Source organism: Oryza sativa, chromosome 5, assembly GCF_034140825.1.
Source record: "Oryza sativa Japonica Group chromosome 5, ASM3414082v1".
NCBI classification, from domain to species: Eukaryota; Viridiplantae; Streptophyta; class Magnoliopsida; order Poales; family Poaceae; genus Oryza; species Oryza sativa.
The window spans coordinates 6,176,066-6,191,589 of NC_089039.1; the positions used below are offsets into that span (position 1 = coordinate 6,176,066).

The 15,524-nt window shown below is 43.1% G+C and overlaps 1 protein-coding gene across 1 annotated transcript; it reads right to left on the bottom strand.

Annotated features, from left to right (window-relative positions):
- Positions 1-10,812: 10,812 nt before the first annotated feature.
- Positions 10,813-12,067, bottom strand: LOC9268269 (NDR1/HIN1-like protein 13). Its single transcript, XM_015782453.3, has one exon. It carries the CDS (start codon positions 11,968-11,970, stop codon positions 11,089-11,091), a length of 882 nt encoding a protein of 293 aa, XP_015637939.1. The 5' UTR covers positions 11,971-12,067; the 3' UTR covers positions 10,813-11,088.
- Positions 12,068-15,524: the final 3,457 nt, after the last annotated feature.

A 15,524-nucleotide genomic window follows, 5' to 3' on the forward strand; every position in this document is an offset into this window, starting at 1 on the left:
CCGCCGCCGTCCGATCGGGGCCGTCAGTTCGGCTGCCCGCGTGGCTCCACGTGGCCGCCACGTGTACGCCATGTCGGCGCCACGTCAGCGCCACGTGGTGCGCCGCTCCTTCCCCGGTCCGTGGACCCGGTCCGCCGCAGACTGCCACCCGAGTCATTGCCATGTGGGGCCCGCATGTCGGCGCCGCCCCCTCTCTCTCCCCAGGATTTTAATTATTTCACAATAAATCAATTAAGGATTTTTCTGTTTATAGTAAAAACACAGTGAATCTTCTAAAATTCATATCTAATTTATCCGAGCTTCGTTTAAGCCCATTCAAGTCTCAGTAAATCAAGAAAAATGCACAGAATCCATTAAAAATGGTTTTGTTCTCTGTTTCAATTGTCTTATGGCCTGTTTGTATTGTTTGCTTTGTATATCGCTTAGATTCTGGCTCTCCCGACGCTCCGGTGTACCTTGAAATAGTCGCCGAGGTTCCTCCAGCAGCAGAGCAAGGCAAGTCATGCTTGTCACTTGAACATGTTGATCCTATATTGCAAATGCTCTATCGTTTTCCCTTGAATACTGCATTGTTTTATAATGTTTGCATTGTTTTATAATGTTACTATGGGATGCTTACCTACTGTTACAGCCATGCTATTTTTGTACCATGCTCCTTTGTTAGCTTGGGATATAACATGACTAGAGATTGGACTAGGGATTGCTTAGCCATGCTTAGTTCAACTAGCACACAATGGGGGAGTTACATTAATGCATAGATATCAGATTCTAGTAATGATGTTGGTTAATGCCACCGCTCCGGTGTTGGTTAGTTAAAATATATTAAATGGTGGGCTGTGGGTGCATGGTTTTGATGGTCGCGCCCATGGCATTTAAGGACCGGTTCGCGGGATGCCCTGGAAGAACTTATCGTACTTACCACAAGCCAGCGTGGGCAACGGCTGGGCTTGTAGTGTAGCTTTCCTCTAGTTAACGCATCCAGGCAAGGGTGGGCGTGATGGAGCGGGGCGGGCCCTGCGACGGCCTCTGTCGCTTCCGGATTCACCTAGACACGAGAGGGGACTACCCGTTGCCCGCTGGGGACTGGGGTGAAACCTGAGGTGTGGTGTGCTTGGCTAGAGGGGGTTATGCGAAGGGTCCTGTCACGGCCTCTTTCCAGTATGTCGTGGTGGCATGTCGGCGCACGGTAACGTGTCGTGGGGCCGTGTCTTGTGGGTACAGTTGTACACCTCTGATCAGACTAAAACTATTTGAATAGCCGTGCCCGCGGTTATGGGTGGTCAACCAGATTCACCGTGATTAGTCTCACCCTAGCTTAGTCTAATGGAATTGATTAGTTCAGGTGGATGGTTGGGCCTGTTGCAACGTGGTGTAGCGTTGGACAGTGGATGATTCATATTGATTAATTACTACAATGGTTTTACTGCTTTCAACTACTATTTATAAATGCTCGCTTTATGCAAATGAACCGCTCTAGCTATCCTTTGGTTATATCCTGCATCATACCCCTATTCCGGTATGACTTGCTGAGTACGGTGGTGGTACTCAGTCTTGCTCTATTTTCCCCCCAAACCCCCAGAGTTTGAGTACGTGTCAGATAGTGGCTTCTCCGAGGAGTAGGATTCGTCCGTGCCGTCGAGGATGCCTGTGGAGTGGTGTTCCCGCTGCAGTCCAAGTCAAGGCTTAGCTCCGGTTATCCTTTAATTTTCCACTGCATTTATGTAAGACTTTTATAATGTTTGTAAGACGTGGATCTGTATGTCAACTTTGTCGTTTGTGTACCCTGGCCGGTCCTGGACGGGGGTTTTAATACACATTTTGCTTGGAATTCTATTCGGGAATTTCTGGGCGTGACACACACTGACATATACGCGCAACCGTGAGGGTCCATTCTAATATCATTTGTAATAGTCCTCCCTCCAGAACCGCGTAGCCTAGCCTAACCAACGGGTAGGCCCACTTACACATACCACTCCACTTACACTTTCATCCTCGCATCGTGTAAAAAGGGTTAACCCGGGAGTAATATGGTTGGAGAGAAGAGGCCTTATAAACTGGTTCTACCCTTGCTAAATTAGTAAGGTGGTACAAAACATGCGCATATAGCTTTCATAGGACACATGGGCCTCATAATAATTGGGTCAGGGTGTCACAGCGGTGGAGGCTCCGGTCTTGGTGCAGCAGCGATGGACGGGGACGGAGCCGAGGAGGGTGGGAGAGGTGGCGCAACGGAGGTGTTGTTCTTGGCGTAGCGGCGATGGACCAAGACGGAGCTGAGGAAGTCTGAAAGGGAGGTGTTGCCTTCCACCCTCCTGCACCGCCTAATCCTTGTCGGCATCGCCTCCTACTGTCATCGCCATCGGCTCCCACCCTCCCGTGCCTCCTAATCCTCGTCGTCATCACCTCATGCGGTGTCACCCCCTTCCTCGTCCGCGTGTTCGAGGCCGCTATGCCAAGACCTATCTTCACACACGCACAGACCCACCGTCACCATCACCGTCACCGTCACCGTCACTATCGTTGTCAACTGTTCGTTGTTACCGCCACAGAGGGAGAGCCGTGGAGGAGCTCCGGATGGCGCCATTGGGAGAAGAAAAGGAGGAGGGGGGAGAGAAAGAGGAGGAAGAAGAAAGGGGTAGCAGAGGATGACATGTGGATCCCAGTGTTATAAGTCGAAATAGAGAGGATAGATGGAGAAACTATTGGAGTGAGTAACGAGTTTGGCTTGCTAAGTCTATTGAAGAGCTGACTATTTAGTTGTTTGGAGAGTCTAATTTAGATAGTTTGTTTGGAGATGCTCGGACAAGATCCCTTCAACATTGCATAGGTCACTTATGTCAATGATAGTACATAAAAGTGTAGCATGGTTGCTCTCTTAAGCGTTGCTTCAATTTTATTAGCCACAAGTTAAAGCTTAAAAAGTATGGCAAGCCTTAATAATTTGCTTATAACAACCATAAAAACACTGAAACATAGAGATTAGAAAATATAACGCAGAAACTCAATGTTACCCCTACATATAATCCTACAGGAATTAAAATTGCTGAAATTTGTCAAACCTTTTTAAAGAACACCTAATAATTTGAAAGAAAAACAAGTGGCTTTATTGTGCTCTTTGCCAATATTCTATACTACCGGTAGAAAAGATAACAACGCTGATTTAGAAGGGTAATAGTATTTTTTTTTCCATTTCTATAGTTGTGTATATTTCACTACTACGAAGTATTTTTTTTTCTTTTGCACGGATATTACGAAAGTTGTTTATATACAAAGCCAAAAAAATTTATTTGTATGTACGGCCACCCCACTGGTAAAAAAGCCCTATAGGTGCCAGTTGAAAACTGGCAATAGGTGCCGGTTTCCCATCCGGCGCCAATTGGTTGACACCTATTGCTGGCATCGGTACCAATAGGTAAAATAGAACCGGCACCTTTACGTCTACACGAGCTAAAAAAACTCCGGCTCGAATCGAGCCGAATCAGAACCCCTCCCCATCCCGTGATCCCCTCCACATCCCAGAACAATATCCACACACCGAAAATCAAAATCCAAGGAACACGTCAACAACAAGAACAATTCCTACATCTATTTAACTATAATGTTCATCCGATCCAAATCCGCATGTTCTCGGTACACATATGAACAAGAGAACTTGAGAGAAATTAAACAAGAGAACATAAACAAGATAAAAAGAACACACTCGAACCACAGCGGCCTTGAGGATGATGCAGCGGCAACGAGGCCCTTGGGTCGCCGGGATGGCGGTGGTGGAGGAGCGCCGCCACCGCTGCCGCTGCCGCCTTCGTCGGGAGACCGCCGCTTCCCCTCCCGCCGGATGTGGTAGAGGGGAGGGCGCGGTAGCCACCGCCACCGCCGGGCAGCCTCCATCGGGTAGCCACTGCATTCGCCAGGCAATCGCCAGCCTTGCGAGCCCGCCGCCACCGCCGGGCAGCCGCGGGAGACCGTCGCCTCCCCTTCCATCGGATCTGGCGGAGGGGAGGACGCGGCAGCCGCCGGCCTCGGGAGCCCGCCGCCACCACCGGGCGGCCGCTGGAGACCGCCGCCTCCCCTTCTGCCGGATCTGGCGGAGGGGAGGGTGCGGCAGCCGCCACCTCTGCCAAGCATCTGCCCGCCTCGGGAGGCCGCCACCACCGCCGGGTAGCCTCCGTCGCTAGAGAGACGCGGGAGGGAGAGAGACGTGAGAGGGAGAGGAGTTGCGAGAGCGAGTGGACAAGGACGACATACGATGCTCGGCTCGTTGGCTCGGCTCGTTTTATAACCGGCACTTATAATATATTATAGTTATTGGTGTCGGTTTTTTAATAAACTGGCACCTATAATATATTATAGGTGTCGGTTCATTTAAAAAACCGACACATCTAGTATTGGTACCGGTTTCTACTAATGAACCGACAGCTATAGTGCCTTAAAGGTGCCTTTTTTTTCCCACGTGCGGAGGTGGAAAAAGGCCTAGGAACCGGCACCTATAAGACCGATCCTTATGAGGGTTTTTGTAGTAGTGCCTGTATCTGACTAATCAACTACTCCCTCCGTTCATACAAAATCAATCTAGGTGAGAATTTATATTAACTAGCCGCGTAATTACGCGGGTCACCCAGCTAGTTTATATTAACACCTTTGGATATGGGGTTGTTCATATTGATCTCTATCTAAATTATTATTTTGGGGGACGGATGAAATATGAAATTGTGGGTTTTCACAATCGGATCAATGCCCGAATGTTGCAGCGCCACTTGCCGAGGCCCGTCAGCATATCTGACGTAAACAAGCCCGCAGGAAGCCAAGGGCGTCGTTGTCGCTTGCCAAGACATGCCAATGCCGAATACTCCTACTTGACTCTATGGCATCTGTTCGATGAGGCGACGATGGTCGATAGCAATGACGTCGGCTTTAGCAGTGACAGAGGAGAAGCTAGCTAGCTGGGAGATGGAGCTGAGATAGAGCAACCTCTAAATTTATTACTACTATAGAGTATAGTACTCCTTCAGTTCCATAATATAGGGGAATTTAGAGGGACATGACACATTCTAGAATCATGTATCTGGACATACTGTTGTCTAGATATATGGTCTTAAGATGTGTCACATCCCTACAAAATCTCTTATATTATGGGAAGGAGTAATAGGTTAGTTATAAGGTTAGCTCTATTTTTCTCTCACTGTTTCTCTTATTATGACTTTTATGCATATTTATTTGAGTATATGTAGTCATGTAGAGTTAGTTCTTACGTGCGAGTTAACACTTATTATTTTTCTTTAACTCTCTTATATACAAGTATATAGCTTACTTATAGCTCAATATTGTTCTTGCTCTGAGAGGAGAGAGGGCAGAGGGGGTGAGGTAGAGCAAGCGAGACTAGGACTAGTTAGCCGCTTCCTTGGTCGGACTCTCGGCCTTTAATACGGGTCACCTGATTTTCACATTGCTGGTAGGAGAATTACTTGTAGCAATAACCCTATATCCATAGGCGATCTTTAAGGATTCTCGTATAATAATCATTGATGTAGAAATTACGAAATTGCTAAACCACATTCGATAGAAAAATGAGAGCACAATATTGCAAATTTCTAACCTCCAGATTTGCTTCACGATTCGTGCTCCAGTGAGCTTCTCCTCCAACTCCAGTGACATTGTTGAATTCCAACAAATGGTGGGGACGATCCTAACCATTTAGAGTCCTAGGTGACAAAGGGGTGGGAGAGTGGAAAGAGGGAGGAGTTCGACTTTAAATGGATCACCGTGAGTGGCGGAGGACCAGAAGTAGGCGGTGAACTCGAGCGGGAAGCGATGGCACCGCTGGAGTCGCGGGAATGGAGGGGGCCTATGGACCGACGTCAATGATGAGGACAAAACAAAGCAACTGGTTAGGAGGTGGTGGTAGATTCAACGATGGGGAGCTAACGGAGACGGGGAAGATGGCATAGCAGGGACACCTCGATGATGATGACTTTAGGAGGAGAGGGGGTGGGAGAGGGGAAGGGGATTAGGAAGCTGGCCAGGGGGTCCTCGCCAGCGCCATTCGTGCCTTTTGGCCAGCCAACGAGACCGAGCGATGGTGTGGGGTGGCAGTGGCGATGGCAGCAGTGGTGCTCGAGGAAGCAAGCAATCGAGCTTGCCTCACGTTTGTGCTGCGTGCGGTTGCGGGGAGAAGCGGACGGGGAGGAAAATGATAAGATCACTGTTGCACATAAAATTTAAAGCATATCTAATGTTCCAAAATTCGAAAACTATGAGCTATGGTTTTCTAGCAAGATATATAGATAGTCCCTATAAATTATTTGTGTATTTTTTCTAGAGTAAATTGCACTCACGGTACATCAACTTAGCAGGTAGGTGTAATTTAGTATAAGAACTTTATAAATGGTCACATAAATACAACTTACAAAGTAGGTACGATTTTAATACAATAAATTGAGAAGAAGTTATGCGACATCTTAATTATTTGGAGCATATTTATATTTTATCCTAATAACTAATAACTGAAAGTCAATTAAATTAAATGTAGAAATTATTATATTTGGTTGATAGTTAAGAAGGTAAGAAAACAAAAAATTCTTAAAAGTTAATTCGATGTAAATTGTATGTATGTGCAATATAATTATTAAAGATTAAATTCAGTACAGTAAATTTCATAAAACTACAGATATTTTGGTCAAATTATCATAAAACTACAGATTTGATGTAATGTATCACAGAACTACAGATTTAACAATAAATTTATCACAAAACTATATGTTTAAGACTACTATAGATTTAATAATAAAATTATCACAAAACTACAGATTTTCGGGTTTAAATTGTTCGTCCTAATGATATGTTGGACTTATAATTGTCAAGTTTTATGATTAAACTATCATTAAACCTGTAGTTTTGTGATAAAGTTGTTACTAAATTTGTAGTTTTGTGACATTTCACCTTAAATTTGTTGTTTTGTGATAAATTTAGTGTTAAATCTGTAGTTTTGTGATACATCATATTAAATTTATAGTTTCTGATAATTTAATCAAAATACATATAGTTTTATGAAATTTGCTCAATTCAATATTAAAAGTTAATATCTGTAGGATTACTATGTAATGGCATATGTAATGGCATATTGACATCGTGAAAAAAAATCACCTAGCATATGCTTAGCCAAGTTGATACACTAAAATACTAAATCGTCAAGTTCTTATATAAAACAGTAAAACACACCCACTTGTTAAGTTGTTGTACTTAGATGTTCAATTCTAAAATTCTTGCACTATATCGCACCCACCTGCCAACTTGTTGTACAATGGGTGTAATTTACTCTTTTTTCTACGGGTTTGCAATTCTTTTTTCTTTTATATATGCATTTGCACCAAAAATGGGAATATGTTTTTCAATATTCCTTTGCCGCTCCGGTGATGCACTTTTACGAAGGATGATTCTAAAGGACAGCAGCACTCTCACAAGACTGAGGGTGTGTTTAGTTCGCGAAAAGAAAATTTTTGGATAACATGTCAAATGTTTGATTGGATATCGGAAGGGGTATTTAGACACGAATGAAAAAACTAATTTCATAACTCGTCTGGAAACCGCGAGACAAATCTTTGAGCCGTCATTAGCACATGTGGGTTACTGTGGCGCTTATGGCTAATCATAGACTAATTAGGCTTAAAAGATTTGTCTCGCGATTTTCATGCAAACTGTGTAATTAATTTTTCTTTTTATCTATATTTCTCTATGCATATGTGTAAAGATTTGATACGCTGTTTATGGGGAAATAAAATTTGGGAACTGAATCAGGCCTGAGCGTGAGTACACGAGGGAGACAGGGAGTTAAATATAAAATGGAAGTACGGACGTGACGAAACATGGATCCATCTCTCCATGTCTCGATAAGATGAGACGATGACCATGACCAGCAGCAGAGGATCTCCTAGACCCGGCCGTATTCCTGGTTGCTGCTGCGTTTATGCCGAATCGAATCCGGCGGATTCAAAAAATGGATCACGGGATAGTCCGGCCTGGAGTACTCCTACTTACTCCAGTATGCAGGCGCAGCGGCAGCAGCAAAGCAACCAATGGCAGCAGCTGTATTAGCAGAGCAGAGACCAGAGAGAGTATGTGTACATCAAGCAAGCACAAGGTCTATCGCCGTTGTCGTCACATGGATCGCCTCCGGCGCGCGTGCTCCGTTCGACCCGTCGTCACTTGGGCGGAGGTAGAGTACTATGGGAGGGGTGTGTCTAGTAACTTGGTCAAATTTTTTTTTTAAGTTATAACTTATCGATTTTTATTATGTGTGTGCATTCTTAATACAAACTTAGACACAGGCATTAACTTAAACTTGATTTAAAACAGAGTAAATTAAGCAAGAGGTATCCTCCTCTATTTCGTTCTGGCTCCGCCCTCTCCATGTGATGCGCGACCTCATCTCTCTCACAAACTCACGAAATAATTATTTTACTAACTCCATCCTAAAATATATAAAGCTATTCCCTCCGTCCCATTTTGTCCCATTTTAAGCATTGTCATGAGTTTCCGTGTTCAACTTTGATCATCCGTTTTATTTTAAATTCTTTTTTATGATTAGTTTTTTTTGTTATTAGAGATAAAAAAGTATTTTAGGTGTGACTTATGTTTTTTATTTTTATTCAAAAAAATTTCAAATAGGTGGACGATTAAAGTTACACATGAAAACTCATAGCTGCACTTAAAATGGGACGAATGGAGTACTAACTTTTCAAATAACACGTCACCATTCATTTTATTTAAAAATTTAGTATAAATACGTAAAAGTATAAATAGTCCCTCCCTCTCTTATTAAGTTAAGAGAATAAATTTAAGTAATTATTTTATTAGAGTTTGTGAAGGTAGAGAATAATTGTATTGAGGGTAAATAAAGTGAAAAATTGTTGGGATTGAATAAAGTAGTGATATTATAGTCTTTTGGTGATATGTGGAGAATGATGAAAATAAACTTATTTTAATACCGATGTAGTAATATTTATATATATTTTTAATAAAATGAATGGTAAAACGTTCCATAAAAAGTTAATAACGTCGTACACTCAGAACGAAGGAAGATCTTATTCCCCCATCTCACATATACAGATAAGAAAAAAAGTAATATCTTTGCATAATATCAATGATATTATTCTCCACTTTATTTACGCCTATTATATTTATCCCTATTTTTCTAAATTTCGATATAATAATTATTAAAAATAGAATTATTTTAGGTTAAATAAGAGGAGCTAAAAGTAAAGGGAGTAGTATAATGTACTGCCCAGGGTTTACCTTATCGTTTGGGCCGGGATTACCGCCACACCGCGGCAACACGATTACTGCGATAATCGCCTAAAGTCGCACAAAAATCACATCCAAAAGTTCAAATTCAAAACTTGACGGTTTCGCAGTTTGACCGTGATAATCGCACGGTTTACCGCGATATTCGCACGGTTATCATGGGCTGTGTAGCTGAAATCATGTAAATGTAAAATAAATAGGGGAAAAAATCAAAAATACGGTTGAATATGTATAGAAAACTAGAAATTGAGAATAATTGGAATAATTGGAAGAATATGTAGGATACTTAAGGCCCAATATTCTCTTCTCTTTTTCAACTTGTAAACTATTTTCGATTTTGCCCTTAAATTTTAATTTAGCTTACTCTATTTAAAATTTTTTTCACCATTGGCAATTACAAATTAAGAACAACATCCATTATTTTTTTTAATTTTTTTTGCTTTTTTCCAAAATTTTAAATTTGGTCAAAATTCATCCAAACTGTATCGCTGATTTCCTCTCCAGTACCCCGCTTAACGGCAGCGAGGTTGCTTTACTTGCTGCACCAATGGAGTGGAGAGAGGGAGAGATGGATGAAGCTACAAGATGGTCAGGGTCGTAGAGTCACATCGGAAACACAGCCGATGCCGTGCAAAGTTGTGGTGTTATCAAGTCCATCCACGGCGGTGTGTGTCCTGTCTCCGTCTGTCCGACCTACTATACCCAATGTTTTCGAATTATTTAAAAAAAAATTTATGATTACTATTACTTTATATGTGACTAATTTTTTTAAAATTTTTTATAAAATTTTTAAATAAAACATACTGTCAACGTTAGATATGAATTTTCATGGCTGCAAGGTACGGAGGTAGTACTTGAAAATGCTCACGCCACTCAATGATGGTGTTGACCTTTAATGACATTTTGCCTTCCTTCTACTGTTTGCTGCTGATTGTACTATTACCTGACCAGCTAGCACGGTTAATTAAACTAAAACTAATAATAAATTAATACTACTACTATAGTAGTCGTCGTTAAACTAACCAATCTCCTGCGCTCAAGTACAAGGCGTTACAGCTGTGTGCACCGCTATCTGCACGTCACGTAGCAACCCTTTCCTCGCTGTCCTTCACATGTCTTCAATCTCTCACTCATGTCATGCCCTTCCATGACTTGATTTTAATTACATTATTATTTACTTATTTATTTAATCTCGTTAGTTAAATAATTAATTCTAATTATATAGATTGTTAGTAGTATTTTATACTACTAATGACTTCATGATTACCCACCTTACCAACACTCACTTGGCAATTGGCATACACTACCAAATTCCAAAATGTGTCTAGTTCAACGCAAAGTTTAGATTTTGGTGGAAATTGAAAATAATGTGACTAAAAAGTTACGTGTGTATGACATATTGATGTGATATAAAAGCATTGAAGTTTAGATCCAAACTTTAACTTTGGATCTAAACGCAGCCAAAATTGTATCAGTAGTACTACTACTACTGGAGTACTGGCAACAGCTTGTAGGTAGAAAATTTAAATATAAAATTCAAATTATAATGTTACAAATAATAAATCACAAAATTATACAGTACATTCGCTACAAAGAGGAGGAAAAAAGTATTTAATAAGATAATATAGAAGAAAACGAAAAGCAAAAAAACAAAAAAACAAATGTTTGAGAGAATTTACACCCCACCGACGCATGGTATTTCTACTCCAATATATAATAAATGATAAAGTGAAAATCCTTTTTTCTGAAAATTTTGCATCCGAGCCCCTAAACTTTCGCGAAATTCTGTACCTAAAAGGTCCACTTCCAGATCTTGACACGGACTCTGACCTTGCACGAGTGCGCCGCGGTGCTCACCGTCGCGGCGGTGGTCGCCGCCGTGTCGGAGTCCGCCGGCGCCGGCGCCGGAGCCAGCACGGTGCCGTTCTTCCCCTTCACCGCCTTGGGGCGCGGCAGGGCGGCGGGCGGCGGCGGCGTCACCTTGATGCCCTCGCAGTGCACCTGGATGCCGATCTTCTTGGTCTTGAGGCTGCCCACCCTGACGCCGGCGCGCGTCTCGGCGTCGACGGCGACGGAGAAGGCGCCGGACTTCTTGATGTCGGAGGCGGCGGCGGCCGGGTCGACGGCGACGGCGTTGGCGGCGATGGTGGCGGTGAAGACGGTGGTGTTGCCGGCGTCGTGGGTGAAGCCCGGCGACGTGGCGGCGCCGAGCGGGACGGCGTTGGCGGCGGTGGAGGCGGAGAAGGAGAAGTCGTCGTAGAGGTAGACGACCTTCTTGTTGGGGTTCTTGGCGGTGACGGTGAGCTGGATGGAGTCGGTGAGCGACGGCGAGGTGGGCGACGACGAGAGGTTGAGCGCGGTGAGCTTGACGGACGAGACGGTGAAGCTGGGGCGGTGCGGGCGGTAGAGCAGGTAGAACGCGCCGCCGGCGACGGCGGCGACGAGCGCCAGGAGGATGACGACCAGCAGCGCCCAGCAGAAGCAGCAGCAGAAGCTGCATCGGCAGGAACGCCCGCGCCGCCGCTTCGCCGCCGCCGCCTGCGGCCGGTAGATTGGCCGCTGGTACATCTGCGACTTGGGCGCCGGGAACGACGCCGTCGCGCCGCCGCCGCCCGCGTTCGCCATTGCCGGCGGTGGGTTGGGCTTCGCGGCCGGGTAGACGCGGTCGGCCATTGGCGCCGCCGTGGCCGAGAACGCGGCGCGGCGAGGCGAGGCTTGTGGCGGCGGTGGAATGGAGGCGGTGGGGATGGTGGCGTGGAGTTCTTGGAGTGAGAGAGAGAGAGAGGTCTTGTGATGATAATTAAAGGGAGAAGAAGAAGAAGAGAGAGAAAAGAGACGCGTCACCAAATTCTACGCGCGAATTGGGGTTTGATGGCTTGACGCCTCACCTAATGATTTTGGTGCTTTGCTAAACAAACCTATAGGCTATATAACAGTTAATGACTTGTTCCCTTGATTAATTTGGTAGCTTCATGCATTACATTAAACTCTCTACTGTTTCATATTACAAAACGCTTTGATTTTTGAATATAGTTATGCAAAAATCGATATATATAATTCATATGCGTTCAAATTTATATGAACGTTAGTAAATCTAGATGAGAAATAAAGATGTCATAATTTTCATTTTGCGAGAAAATTACATTAAAATTTCACATGAAACGGTTCAATTCCTGGTGGATCGGAAAATGAAAGTTTACTTGGGTCCAAACACGACTTGAATGTATGAACCGTTGTATCATCTTTGTAAAATACTAACCGCAAGTTGGCACGTATCAGTCAATAAGCCAACCATGTGTGCCACATTTTAATTAACCATATGATTAGAGCAAAGAGTGTGAGCAGTTACACATGGGGTTTGACTTTAGTGGCTGGAGTTGCTATCAACAGGTTACTAACAAAATTGGCTGCCACTGACCCTGATGCTCAAGTTCACTAATCCCATCTAACTAATCTCCAATGTAAGGGAGGGACCTCCAATAGAGAAACTAAAAGGAGATGAAAAATTGTCTAAAACTACCCAGCAAAATTAAGAGGAATGTTCAGTGATAGTGGTGAGGTGAACACAACATGTGGTTGTTTTTTTTTATTTCTCATTTCAGATGCAATATTCACAAAAAAAATATGGGTTGATTAGAAGGATCAGTAGCTGTCATTAGGATGCATGTTGAGGCCGTCAGGGAAATAGGAAGAGAGAAATAATAATTGTTCTAGAAAAAAAAAAGAGAGAAATAATTGGAGGGCACGAGGTGTGGTGTGGTGAGCTGGAGGCGTCGTGCTTCTCTGGGAAGGAACGGTCGCCTCCCCTGCCTGGAAACAGGCCGAATCCAACCGTCCCCGTGGGGTGGGGCCCACTGGTCAGAACAGCCAGCCGCTCCTTTGCTCTCGGTGGGCGCCCACTCTTCCATTTGAGAAAATATATTCCATGTGCCTACGAATTTTCGTCTATTTTTTTCTGTGTCCCTGAATTTAGACTTTTTTTTTAAGGAACTGTATGTGTATTGTTTGATAGAGAAGCCCACCAAAAATCCTGTAGAAATTCAACTGTCAGATTGCTTTAAGATTCGTCTGCACTTACTAACCTACCCCTTCTATCCACCCTCGGTGCCGCCATGATGCGGGCTCGAGTGCTTGATCTTGTCGCTCCCACTGCCACCACCATCATGTCACTGTCCGATCTTATCGGCTAGCCGGAAGACATCAATGGCGCTGATGAGACCTCCCCGACTGGCTTCTCCCCCTTTCCCTCTTCCTCAAACCGGTGTCGGCGAGGTGCCCCTGCTCCATCGTCTTCCCAGTCCACCACCCTCTTCCATCTTTGCGGCTCCGAGTGAGCCACCTGGGTCCACTGTCCACCACCGAGCTACCGCCTCCCATTAGCATCCCCCTAGGCTCGACGATCTCCTCCCTCCTCCTCCTCCTCTTCCTCCTCTCCAACCCATTTATCACCCCTATCCTAACCCGGGACCCTAACTCGTAACTCCATTCCCTTCGTCAAGGTTGCCCGTGATGGAGGAGAAGGGGTCACAGGATCTTATGGAGAAGGAGAGTTGGTCACCGGAGCATGAACCACGAATCAAACACTAAGGTCGAAATTTGCAAGATTTTGACCCTACAATTATGCCAAATGATATTTAGCAATTCCGTTCTTTTTATATATCATTGACTATGTATTTTGACCTTCTTTATGCCTACTCCGTGAGTTGGTAGTTTGTTGACCATTAATTTTTTCTTAAAATATATATATTACCCATATCTTTTACTTGCTCTTCAATGGAAAAAAATACGGCCCTTAATGTAAAAAATTGATTTATTTTAAAAAATAAACAGGACATAATTACTTATCATAAATTTGAAACTAAAATTTATTTTTTAGAAAATGTTTCAAATCAAATTGATATAATTTTTTCAGAATTTTTGCTGAAATTTAAACCCAATTAAAAATCAGTTTTGTTTTTTTTTAAATTTTTTTAGTGAAACCTATGTATGGATTTCATCATTTTTCAAAAATATTTGTAAATTTAAATTTTGGTTTTAGAATCCGATGCCAATTAATTATGTTCATTTTGGTTTTATTATAGAGTAAGAATTCTTTCATATTAAGTATGTTTTTAAAGTATGTAGCGTAAAGTATCAGAGTACAATATAGTTATTTTTGAAAAAAAAATCTAATGATCAACTCACAGTTAATAAGCGGCATGGGCTGATAGGTATAGGGGGATAAAAAATAAAAACTCATGGACATAAGGAAGATGAGGCAAAATTCAAGGTTACAGAAGCCATCGAACGAAAACTCATGGGTATATAGGGAATTTTGAATTTGGTATAAAATGGGATAGGAAAAATGAATGGTTGGAATGAAATGTTACCTTTTGGTGGATGGATCTCACGAGATCATGCACTGCAATCATACTTCTACAAGATAGGAAGCAGGGTGTGAAAAACCGCCGGTAACCGCGCGGTTACCGCCCGTACCGCGGGGGTACGGTTACCCGTACCGCGCGGTACGGTTTAATAAAATTCGTCCAAATTCAAAAAAATTTTTAAAAAAAAGAAAAAAATCAAAAAAAAATAGTGAAGGTAGTGCTTGATTTATAGTGTTTTATGGTGAAGAAATTTCTTAAAAAAGAGTAATATTTATTCAAATTTGAGAGCAAAACGGAGAATAAATTTGAAAATTGGAAAAAGAAAAAAAAATGGGCCGGCCCGTTACTGTGCAACCCATTACACATCGCGCGGTAACCGCGCCAAACCGCGTGGTTACCGCGTCAAACCGCGCGGTAACCGCGCCAAACCGCGCGGTTTGCCCGAATTTTTAAATTCAAATTTCGATTTGTAAATTTGTCGCGGTTTTGCGCGGTTACCGCGGTTACCGCCGGTAACCGCCGTACCGCCGGGTGGCGGTAACCGGGCCCCCGGCGGTTTTTGAAACCCTGATAGGAAGGTCTAACACGTCCTGACAATTAAATTTCTTCATCATAGTTCAAGTTAGATATTAAACTCCAACCTTTTCGACAGGAACACACTTTTAATTTTAGATTTTAGATTTGATATATGAACTTTTTTCTTCACTTCCCATCTTTCAATTTTGCTTTTGGACCACTAAGAACAAAAGTAAAGTTTTATCCTAAACTTATTTTACATTGCTCAACTACATGTACCTATGGCTTAAGCTACATTGATAAATTGCCTTCTAAACAGTTAAAATATATGAATAGTAATTGAGG

Bases quoted from the DNA above. Each gene is read 5' to 3' on its own strand.
- LOC9268269 (XM_015782453.3), bottom strand. From the start codon at position 11,970: ATGGCCGACCGCGTCTACCCGGCCGCGAAGCCCAACCCACCGCCGGCA.